Raw genomic sequence first — 12,569 nt, forward strand, 5'->3', positions numbered from 1 at the left:
TGCAGTTTAGGGTTGGGTGCTAGCCTCAGATTTTCACTTTATCACATATAGTTGGGCGGTTGCGGGTGTGTTATTAGCAATTGRGGGCGGGTGCGGGTGAACAAACACCTGACCCACCACTAGTGAGTGGGAGTTGTGCTTGTGCAAACCCGTCCCTCTTACCTAGAAACATGTTGGTGATTTGAAATCAAAGTATGCAGGCAAAACCTTAAAGTGGTTTTAGTAAAAGGTAGTTGATGCACCAGTYAAATGCAACTTTTTTTTGCGGGAATGTTTAACTAGGGAACAAACGGCAAAAAGCGAATGTTGGTAATGATACACCCCCTGCTATATTGTAGATAGAGTTACCTGTCTAACAGAACACAGAGTGTTTTCTTTAATGGAAGCCTCTCCAACATAATCCAGGGAGAATCAATAATTCCCCAAGGCAGCTGTCTAGGCCCATTTAGTTGTTTCAATCTTTATTAATGAATTGCCACTAGGAAAGCCAGTGTGTCTATGTATGTGGATGATTCATCACTATACATGTCAGCTACTACAGCGACTGAAATGACTGCAACACTTAACAAAGTTGCAGTTAGTTTCAGTGGGTGGCAAGGAACAAGTTAGTCCTAAATATTTCTAAAACTAAAAGCATTGTATTTGGGACAAATAATTCACTAAACCCTAAACCTCAACTAAATCTTGTAATAAATAATGTGGAAAATGAGCAAGTTGAGGTGACTAAACTGCTTGGAGTTACCCTTGATTGTAAACTGTCATGGTCAAAACATATTGATACAACAGTAGCTAAGATGGGGAGAAGTATGTCCATGATAAGGTGCTACTCTACCTTCTTAACAGCACTATCAACAAGGCAGGTCATACAGGCCRTAGTTTTGACGTACCTGGACCACTATTCAGTCYTGTGGTCAGGTGCCACAAAAAGGGACTTAGGAAGATTGCAATTGGTTCAGAACAGGGCAGTACGGCTGGCCCTTGGATGTACCCAAAGAGCTAATATTAATAATATGCATGTCAATCTCTCCTGGRTCAAAGTGGAGGAGAGATTGACTTCATCACTYCTTGTATTTGAGAGGTATTGCCATGTTGAATGCACCGAGCTGTCTGTTTGAACTACTGGCGCACAGCTCAGACACCCATGCATACCCCACAAGACAAGCCACGAGAGATCACTTCATAGTCCCCAAGTCCAGAACAGACTATGGAAGGCGCACAGTACTACATAGAGCCATGACAGCATGGAACTCTATTCCACATAAAGTAACTCATGCAAGCAGTAAAATTAGATTTAAACAACAGATTAAAATTCACCTTATGGAACAGCGGGGACTGTGAAGCAACACAAACATAGGCACAGACACGATAAAATACGTATCTTACACACACATACACATGGATTTTGTACTGTATATATGTTGTGGTGGTGGAGTAAGGGCCTGAGGGCACACAGTCTTGGCAGCAGCTAACGGGGATCCATAATAAATACAAATATAGGAGACAAACTTAGATCCAAAATAAATCCATAGAAACGCATTGGGCTTACTTTGGACAAATTTTGGCAAAAGTGAGACCTCTTTCTTCCCAACCACTTCCTCTATTCCAGATTGACGTCATTAACTTGTAGACTCGTATGCCGTAGCATTGACACATTGTGGGAAGCAACAAGTCTGCCTAGGGAGACGAATCACTGTGTAGGTTTTGATGAGATGTTAATTAGGTTTGAATATGTATAATGAGGCGAAGCCAGGAGTTAGAGTACAAATCTAGTATCAGACTTCCACATCGCCAATGTTCTTATTACTGTACATAACTGTCAGTCAAGAATGGGGAACATTTTCTATCAAAAAACGTGTTCAAATAGGTCTATTGATTTGCAATTCAATAGACCTATACATTCTGTAGTTCTTCAAAAGATCTAGGGTGAATATGGAATAAGGGGGACGCTTTTTACATTTCCGTCTTCTGTAACCTCTTTCGACATCTATCCAACATGTGATACATTTCTGAAATCCTCAAGATGTTTCTTAACCACACACACACACACAAAATATTGATATCATATTCACAGGAGGCATTACACATATTTGCGTACACTGAGTCCAAACCATATTTTCAGTTCACATTTGGTAGAATGGAACAGCAGGTTAGACAAACAGGGACAGCATTATTTTAGTCCTAATTGTACCCCAATGACAATTCAATTTTGCGTGATTAGGAAACATTTGAGGATTTCAGAAATGTATCATGTGTTGGGCTAATGGTGTACCAGTCGATAGTTTGGACACGCCTACTCATTCAAGGGTTTTTCTTTATTTTTACTATTTTCTACATTGTAGAATAWTAGTGAAGACATAAAAACTATGAAATAACACATATGGACTCATGTAATAACCAAAAAAAGTGTTAAACAAATCTAAATATATTTTAGATTCCTCAAAGTAGCCACCCTTTCCCTTGATGACAGCTTTGCACACACTCTTGGCATTCTCTCAACCAGCTTCATGAGGCAGTCACCTGGAATGGCAAGAACAGGAAACAGAAACAACAGTCCATCGTTACTTAAGACATGAAGGTCAGTRAATACGGACAATTTCAAGAACTTTGAAAGTTTCTTCAAGTGCACTTGCAAAAACAATCAAGCGCTATGATGAAACTGGCTCTCATGAGGACCGCCACAGGAAAGGAAGACCCAGAGTTACCACTGCTGCAGAGGATACGTTCATTAGAGTTACCAGCCTCAGATCGCAGCTGAAATAAATGCTTCACAGAGTTCAAGTAACAGACAAATCTCAACATTAACTGTTCAGGGGAGACTGCGTGAATCAGGACTTCATGGTCYAATTGCTGCAAAGAAACCACTGCTAAAGGACACCAATAAGAAGAGACTTGCTTGGGCTAAGAAACACGAGCAATAGACATTAGACCGGTGGAAATCTGTCCTTTGGTCTGATGATGCCAAATTTGAGATTTTTGTTTCCACCTGCCGTGTCTTTGTGAGACGCAGAGTAGGTGAACGAATCATCTCCACATGTGCAGTTCCCACTGTGAATCATGGAGGAGGTGTGATGGTGCTTTGCTGGGGACACTGTCAGTGATTTATTTCGAATTCAAGGCACACTTAACCCAACATACCTCCACAGCATTCTGCAGCGTTACGCATTGCCATCTGGTTTGTGCTTAGTGGGACTATCATTTGTTTTTCAACAGGACAATGACCCAACATACCTCCAGGCTGTGTAAGGGCTATTTGAKCAAGGAGTGTGATTGAGTGCTGCATCAGATGACCTCGCCTCCACAATCACCAGACCTCAACCCAAATGAGATGTGCCAGACACAACTAAGAATAACCCTACTTGTATGCCAGGGCCACATTCAGTGGCCAAATGTTGCAGATAGAAATGGCATGAACAAAGATGATGTGATTCCTTATTCTACATCAAAGAGGCATGTTCATTCTACATAGCATATTTCTATCTGAATGTTCCAAAACGCACCCATGGTACCTATGGCATGGTGCACTGTGGTGTTATTGTAGCATGTACAGCATTCAGATTTCCATCAATTTATTCCTTGCACAATCAAGTAATACATCCAAAGTATAATTTACACAGACCGGGATTACCATTTAGACTAGAACAGATTTATTTAAAAAACTAGAGATTACATTTTCAGTGGAGACAGTTGTGGTCACATGGATTCGGCACCTCCTGCTGGAGCAAACAGAGAAGGCAACGATGAGACAACTGGATTATGATGGTCCAATCGTGACCTGGCTGGCAACTTCACATTTGTACCAACCAGAGACAAGTGTGTAGGTTACACATGTGTAGTAAGYATGTGGACATACCAACACACTAATGCATATTAGTAACAAGACATGACACCAGTGAATTATTTTTGTTTAATATACAAAAGTGAGGACAAGGATAGCACAAAAAGAAGTGAATATAACAGACAGGTGTGCTACTGATTGAGGTAATTATTCATKTAATTTAGTGAGAAATGTGTTTCTTTCCATACGATCACTTAAGTCTTTCTCAGTCATTTGTAAGCTGCATGCCATCCGACAAATCATTCAACAGCTTTACCCTTACCTACATTAAGTCATGACAAAAATAGTAGCATAATACAAATACAAAAATCTCAGTGAAAACAAAAACATAGCTTATTCTCTTTCAAACAAAACCAGTTGTATTCAGYCCCCTTAACTTTTCCCACATTTTTACATTAGCCTTTTTCTAAAATAAATCTATTTAAAATGTTTTCCTCAATCTACACGCAAAAACTGTTTTATTTTTAAAGAAATGTTATTAAATGTATTAAAAAAATAAAAATAAAAACTTGCAAAAGTATTCAGACCCTTTTCTAAGAGACTCAAATTAGCTCAGGTGCATCCTGTTTCCATTGATCATGGGCTCCAGAGTGGCGCAGCGGTCAAGGCACTGCATCTCCGTGTTAGCGGGGTCACTACAGWCCCTGGTTCGATTCCAGCCTGTACCACAACAGGCCGTGATTGGGAGTCCCATAGGGAGGCGCACAATTGGCCCAGCGTTGTCTGGGTTTGGCTGTCATTGTGAATAAGATTTTGTTCTTAACGGATTTGCCTGGTTAAAAAAATAATGTCCACCTGTGGTAAATTCAATTGATTGGACGTGATTTGGAAAGGCACACACCTGTCTATATAAGGTCCCACAGTTGACAGCGCATATAAAAATAAAATAGAATCAAGCCAAGATGTCAAAATAAATGTCTGTAGAGCTCCGAGACAGGGTTGTGTTGAGGCACAGATCTGGGGAAGGGTACCAAAAAATTTAGGCAGCATTGAAGGTCCCCAAGTGGCATCCATAATCTTTAAATGGAAGAAGTTAGGAACCAGCAAGACTATTCCTAGAGCTGGCCGCACGTCCAAACTGAGCAATCGGGGGAGAAGGGCCTTGGTCAGGGAGGTGACCAAGAACCCAATGTTCACTCTGACAGAGCTCCAGAGTTCCTCTGTGGAGATGGGAGAACCTTCCAGAAGGACAACCATCTCTGCAGCATTCCACCAATCAGGCCTTTATGGTAGAGTGGCCAGACAGAAGCCACTCCTCAGTAAAAGGCACATAACAGCCCGCTTGGAGTTAGCCAAAAGGCACCTAAATTACTCTCAGACCACGAGAAACAAGATTCTCTGGTCTGATGCAACCAAGATTGAACTCTTTGGCCTGAATGCCAAGCGTCATGTCTGAAGGAAACCTGGCACCATCCCTACGGTGAAGCATGGTGGTGGCAGCATTATGCTGTGGGGATGTTTTTCAGTGGCAGGGACTGGGAGACTAGTCAGGATCGAGGGAAAGATGAACGGAGCAAAGCACAGAGATCCTTGATGAAAACCTGGGCTCAAGACCTCAGATTGGGGCGAAGGTTCACCTTCCAAAAGGACAATGACCCTAAGCACATAGCCAAGACATCGCAGAAGTGGCTTTGGGACAAGTCTCTGAATGTCCTTGAGCGGCCCAGCCAGAGCCTGAAGTTGAACCCGATCGAACACCTCTGGAGAGACCTGAAAATAGCTGTGCAGCGASACTCACCATCCAACCTGGCAGAGCTTAAGAGGATCTGCAGAGAAGAAATGGGAGAAACTCCCCAAATACAMGTGTGCCACACTTATAGCGTCATACCCAAGAAGACTAGATCGCTGTAATCGCTGCCAAAGGTGCATCAACAAAATACTGAGTAAAGGTTCTGAGTAATAATGTACATTGGATTATATATATTTATTTCTTTGAAAAAATTCCTAAAACCTGTTTTTGCTTTGTCATTATGGGGTATTGTGTGTAGATTGATGAGAGAAAAAAAACTGAATACATTTTAAAACAAGGCTGTAACGTAACTAAATGTGGAAAAAGTCAAGGGGTCTGAATACTTCTGCACTGTACCTCAATATCAAAATTATTATAAGTAAAACATTTCTGTACTAGTAACCAACAGTTCTGCACCAGAACCGTAGGGATCTCCTCAGAAGGCTTGGGTGATTGTGAGGGGAATGGGATTGGTGGTGCGTCTGTCCCAAACTCTATTCTCTATATAGTGCACTYATTTTGACCAGGTTCTAGTCAAAACTAGTGCACTATATTAGGGAATAGGGTYCCAATTGGGACAAGCCCTGTATTCTCTCTCAGAAATGTCATGGCCACAATCTGGGTAAGTGAAGTACATGAAAAAAAATTACATTCAAGAAACATAAGTAGGTATAGCGAAACGGAAAACTGGCCATGGACTAAAGCAGCGGTTCCCAAACTAGGGGTCGTGACCCCGTTGGGGTCGCAGGAGAATTTCCAAAATCCTGTTAAAATATTGTCTTTGTCTCTCAAAATCATTGTAATGTGGTTCTCCTTAAAAATCGAGATGAAAATTATTCAAATTTTCTAAAAAGGTGAAATTCAACCAGAGAGCGCCCTAAGATCATTGAAAAAGGCCACACTTGACCATTGCACTTAAAATTATTCCCACGGTGAAGGGCTAAGCCCAGTATGCTATGAAACCATACACTATTTCAGAGACTTTGATACTACCGGCCACAATTGAAATGGTGAAAACAATGTGGTGAGGAAGAGGCACAAACTCACATCAATACCTTTGTCAGATAACTCCCCACCTTATGCTCTRCAATTGGATGCTAGCTGTGAGGGCCGAGATGCATTGACTTTTGTTCACTACATGTCGGGGGATGCTATTCACAACGACATATTGTCCTGTCTCACGATTCACGAGCATGAAACGGCACAGGGGATGTTCAGTGTGCCCCGTGGCTATATTAACGAAAAACAYATTCCATGGGATTGAATGGTGGGCTTTTGCACAGTTGGGGATCCATCTATCACGGGACGGCGGGCAGGCCTCTGCACTCTAGTTATGAATGTGTTCTCCCCCTGCCATATGGACACATTGTATGACACACCCAGTGAGCAATAATGGATACACCAGGAGCAACTGGCGGCAAAAGAGCTGTGCACAGAACTTGGAGATATGCAGCAGGTAACTTATTGTAAACTGTAAGCCTGTTCGCAAAATTATGTGGACATATGGGATCATAGCATGACAATGTTCCATTTCACACGAGGCTTGGTGGTTATCGCGGGGTAGTGTTGGAATGATTTTTTCGAATTGAGAGGGGAACGGCTGTCATTCGCAATGGATYTAAAAACAGACTTTGTTGACTATCTGTGTAATGAAAAGAAAATGTGTCTCCTTGCCTAMGTAACAGACATATTTGGGGAAGTGAACGCAAGCATGCAGGGGAAATAGAAAAATATTATACAGATGGAAATCCGTTTGACTGTGATCCTGGCGCAGTTGACATGTGAAATGACACAGCTGATTCACAGGTCACTATGGAGGAGTTTTGGGACCTAACTCAAAGGGAAAACTGTGCCATCTCCCTCCGAGTATTAAAACTCATGGTACGCTGACTCAGTGCTCTCGTCTGCATTAAAAACAAATATCGATCCAGGTTGAATGTGACAGGGGAGATGAGATGCGCACTGTCGACCACGTCCCCTGACTTTGAGTAGCTCCGATGCGACATGCATCAAGCACACCCCTCAAGCACACCCCTCATGCACACCCCTCATGCACACCCCTCATGCACACCCCTCTCATTAGTGGTGGTGAGATGAGATACATTTTGTCAGACTCATTTGCAATTGACCGTCATGGCCCCACATTAAAAAGGATATGATGGTGGGTTGAGAATAAAAATCAGAAATACGGTTAGAATGTTTTTCAATTGACCGCCAWWGTAAACTTCACARGGTTGGGGTCGTGAGAATTTTCACATATCAAAATGGGGTCATGGGCCAAAAATGTTTGGGAACCCCTGGACTAAAGGTTGGGATGCAGGCTAAAGGGAGCTGTGCGTGGTTAGCGTTGAGTTTTGAAAATGGATGTGTCCCATATCTCTCTGTTCCTGAYGTGTGCATTTGTTCARTATCCCCCAAATATTTAATAGCGCTGGATTGGTGTAGGCAATGGGCAAAACCACATTTTTCTTATACCAGTCATTTCCTTTCAAAATCACGAATGGACGTGAARATGTGCACACTTCGGGAGAAAGGAGATATTGGGACACACTCATAATGTCTGTGCAGACAAGGCAAGCCTGGAAAATTCACGTGGCTCACTCCTTCTTCGGCTTGGTCCTCTCACTACTACCGCCACTGTTCCACATTGTCCATGTAGTCCTCCATGGTGCTGTTTTCCTCCAGATCCCACCACTCTGGCAGCTGCACCTCAGCCTCCACCGCCGCTCCACCTTCCCTCTCCTGCTTCATCTCTGGGGAGGGTGGTGGGGGTGGTCGTAGGTGGGTGGTGATCGCCTCCCCGGCCTGGGTCTCTGTCCACTGGGGCTTGTCGRTGGGCCACATCGCCACCGGCCATCTTATCCCCAGCCTAGTTGACCCCAGCCTCCCTCGAAGCCGCCTCCTCTCCTGCTGCCTCTTCTCCCTGGCCTGCCTCCTCTCCTGCTGACGGGCCACCTGGAAGCGCTGGAGGAACAGGTCCCGTGCGTACTCGTACAGCTTCACGTCCCATTGGTTCAGCTGGCGGATCCGTTGTTGCGTCTCAGGGGCGACCTCTACGCTGCTCGCCCGCGTCCCGTTGAGCTGMGTGAAGGGGGCGATGAACGCCAGGCGGAAGGTCTTCTCAAACAGATACTGGGTTTTCCTCTGGTACTCTGTCAGTCCAAAGAAGGCCATACCCCGCAGGTTCCGCTTGGCGCTCTCTAATAACACGGCCCAGCGCTCGTCCTCGCTCATGGCCGAGTCGTTGTAACAGCCCACTAGGCTGAGATCTGCCAGCATGCGGACCTGCCGGTTGTTGGCCAGGTTGTAGGGGCAGTCCATGAAATCCTTCAGAGAGCAGCCCGACCAGTCATCCCCGGGGTAGCAGCTGGGCAGCTCGGCCAGCGTGGGGGAGCGACCGTCACACACGTGCAGGGAGGCCTTCCAGGTGGCACCGCGCTGCACGTGCCGCCACTCGCTCAGGTAGCGCCACACCGGGTCACGCAGGATGGTGATGTAGTAGTAGTTCCGGCTGAGAGAAGAGACCTAGATCAGTTCATTTGTCTTTATATTTGGGGTTTTGGATTCAGCACCTCTGAAATGTCACCTAACTAATAATAACCAACTAAATGGCCTCAACGAGTCTGCATCACAAATGGCATACTATTCCCTATAAAGTGCACTACTTTTGACCAGGGCCTRTGATCAAAACCAGTGGACTCTATAGAGGAATAATAGGGGGTAATTTGGGACACAGACTCTGTATGCACCCTTCTTCCAAGTTCCCAACCCTCTCACTGGTCTGCCCCAGTCTCTCTGCAGATCACCCAACCCACACACCCAATCATGCCTTCAAAGTGTGAGTTCATGCAGAGTGACAACAATATTTCATTCTTACTCCTCCCAAAAACACACCTTTTCCCAACAACTTGGCTCACAACACATTTTACACTGACTCAGACATGAGAGAAGCTACACAAACACTACCAGACAAAATCAAGATAACCACTCACAGATCATACATAATTAAATATGAGCTGTGGATTCAATATAGGGATTAGATGCTGAACAAATTGAGATGTTCACCTACAATTCATGTCAAATCCATTCCTCGCTATACTCTTGAGTGACACTCACCTGGGAACTGTAGGCTTCTTGGGTGGCTCACGCATGTTCATGAGGGACGGTACGCAGTTGGTCAGCTCTGTCCAGTCCGCGTGAAGACCGCAACTCCATCCTGTCGAGAACCGGGAGAAAAGCCACGTTTCCCMTTTACCTGGCCGGTAACAGGTACATTTCTTTTGGCCAGCATGACACTCACAAGGCCTCTCGAGTTTAATATTACGCACTAAATGTCGACCAAAGGTTGTGCCCCCTGTCTTCTGGATGTGAAGAAAAACAATAACATCGTCTCCCTTGATATTGAAGTCAACGAGGCGACTGAGGTCGGAAGTTGTGAAATTGAAGCGGGGAACGAACCGGACTAGGGCACCGTCCTCKGCGACGTACGGGTCCTTTCCACTGAGGCCAATGTCGTTTACCTCTCCTCGGGACCCGATGGCATTGCCGCCCGACCTGGAGGACAATGATCCTATGTGCAACAGCTGGCAATCGGAGCTAGGACAAACGTACTGAAGCACAATAACGCCAAAGAGCAACACCATCACCAGGGCAATATAGAGCCGGTGTTGGTTGGTGGACTTTTCATCCATCTTCCCGAGATAAACCAAACCGCATTACTCAAACAGTTTACCCCTCTGCTGGGCCCTTCCTCCGCTGGGGAAAACACTGGTTTTATATTGCTTTCACTTCGTTTACTAAACAAAAACAATGGCCACCTATGGCTGGCTAGCCACACTTGCTAACGTTAGTTACATTCGCATKCAGAGAGCGCTTTTGATGTTTCACGAAATAATTGTGACACAGGAGTGATACCATTTACTTCTCACAGAAATATGCTTGTAGATTACGGATTTTGTGTTTCCACCTACAATAGTTCGGTGTTTAGTGTCCCCTTCCATTATTACGTTCCCGTTGATCCTCAGCCTTTACTCCCAGAATCCCCTGCGTTGGCTAGGGAAAAACGTCACTGGGTGGCGGCCCTCTGATGTGAGCCAATCCATGAAGATGTATATGTAGCATGCTGGCCAGATTTGATATTATGATTCTATGARTTTGTAGATGCGTTTTCACAGTTTACAGAAACATACAGATTTGTTATTAACATTTTTTATTTCAGTTCATTTTAGTAAATACTTTAACACTTARTTGTTCTTAAAACTGCATTATTATTATTAAGGGCTTGTAAGTAAGCGTTTCACTGTAAAGTCTACACCTGTTGTATTCGGCGCATGTGACAAATACAATTTGATTTGAATAATTAGATTATTTTCCCTTTAATTATTTTTCTCTTCCCTAGTAGATAAAGCTATCATGTCACCGTTAACTCACCGCCGAAATAGCTCAGTTGGGAGAGCGTTAGACTGAAGATCTAAAGGTCCCTGGTTCGATCCCGGGTTTCGGCAAGGTATAAATATTTTTTTTGGTCACATACGGGTGGCGCGAAATGCTTGTGTTTCTAGCTCCAACAATGCAGTAAGATCTAACACTACACAACCTAAAAGTAAAATAACGGAATTAAGTGGGCTCCCGAGAGGCGCACGTCTAGCGACGTCACTAAAGACCTTGGTATGATTCCAGACTGTATCACAACTGGCTGTGATTGGGAGACGCACAAATGACTCGGCATTGTCCTGGTTAAGGTTATGCCGGTGTAGGCCTTCATTGAAAATAAGAATTTGTTTTTAACTGACTTGCCTAGTTAAATAATATATAAATATTAGGATGAGCAATGTCAGAGTGGCATACAGTATATAGAGATGAGTAAAGCCAAAATATATAAACAGTGATTTCAAATCTATGTATAGACTAGTATTTTTTTTCTTTTGAGCCTGCTTATATAACATTGGGATATTTAATGTGCTTTGGGTTGAGAAACAAATACTGAAATCAGAGTCAACATGGGCTTCCTCTTTCTATGCAATGATGTGAAAGAACTGTAAGCCTACAGATGTTGGCAGGTTAGATGCACCATAGCTTCACCTACCCCTTCGTATTTGTATTGTTATAGATCCCCATTAGCTGCTGCCTTCCTGGGGTCCAGCTAAATTAAGGCAGTCATACAATTTAAAAAAAAACATTACAATACATTTACAACATATTTCACAACACATTGTGTGCCCTTAGGCCACTACTCTACGAACACATATTTCAAATTAGTGTGTGTGTGTGTGTATAGTGCGTATGTTATTGTGTGTGTGTGTGTCTGTGCCTATGTTTGTCTTGCTTAACAGTCCCCGCTGTTCCATAAGGTGTATTTTTTTAACTAATTTTACTGCTTGCATGAGTTACTTGATGTGGAATAGAGTTCCATGTAGTCATGGCTCTATGTAGTACTGTGCACCTCCCATAGTCTGTTCTGGACTTGGGGACTGTGAAGAGACCTCTGATGGCATGTTTTGTGGGGTATGCATGGGTGTCTGAGCTGTGTGCCAGTAGTTCAAACAGACAGCTCGGTGCATTCAACACCTCTCCCAAATACAATTGACATGAGATTGACATGAATATTATTAATGTTAGCTCTCTGTGTACATCTAAGGGCAAGCTGTGCTGGCCTGTTCTGAGCCAAATGCAATTTTCCTGAGTCCCTCTTTGTGGCACCTGACCACAGGACTGAACAGTAGCAGTGCGACAAAACTAGGGCCTATAGGACCTGCCTTGTTGATAGTGTTGTTAAGGCGACAGAGCAGCACTATATTATGGACAGACTTCTCAACATCTTAGCTATTGTATCAATATGTTCAAATCAAATACAATTTTATTGGTCACATACACATGGTTAGCAGATGTTATTGCGCGTGTAGCGAAATGCTTGTGCTTCTAGTTCCGACAGTGCAGCAATATCTAACATGTAATCTAACAATAACTAATACACACYAATCTAAGTAAAGGAATGGAATAAGAATA

At 43.7% G+C, this 12,569-nt stretch overlaps 1 protein-coding gene and 1 non-coding gene across 2 annotated transcripts; one reads left to right on the top strand and one right to left on the bottom strand.

Annotated features, from left to right (window-relative positions):
- Positions 1-3,890: 3,890 nt before the first annotated feature.
- Positions 3,891-10,614, bottom strand: LOC111973210 (heparan-sulfate 6-O-sulfotransferase 2). The gene is made up of 2 exons (XM_024000497.2): positions 9,681-10,614; positions 3,891-9,075 (listed from the first exon to the last, which is right to left on the bottom strand). The coding sequence occupies exons 1-2, from the start codon at positions 10,253-10,255 to the stop codon at positions 8,193-8,195; spliced, it is 1,458 nt and encodes a 485-aa protein (XP_023856265.1). The 5' UTR covers positions 10,256-10,614; the 3' UTR covers positions 3,891-8,192.
- A 381-nt stretch (positions 10,615-10,995) lies between these two features.
- Positions 10,996-11,068, top strand: trnaf-gaa (transfer RNA phenylalanine (anticodon GAA)). Its single transcript has one exon. It is a non-coding gene; the product is annotated as a tRNA-Phe (tRNA).
- The last annotated feature ends 1,501 nt before the right edge of the window (positions 11,069-12,569 follow it).

The sequence above is a fragment of the Salvelinus sp. IW2-2015 genome, linkage group LG2 (genome assembly GCF_002910315.2).
Source record: "Salvelinus sp. IW2-2015 linkage group LG2, ASM291031v2, whole genome shotgun sequence".
NCBI classification, from domain to species: domain Eukaryota; kingdom Metazoa; phylum Chordata; class Actinopteri; order Salmoniformes; family Salmonidae; genus Salvelinus; species Salvelinus sp. IW2-2015.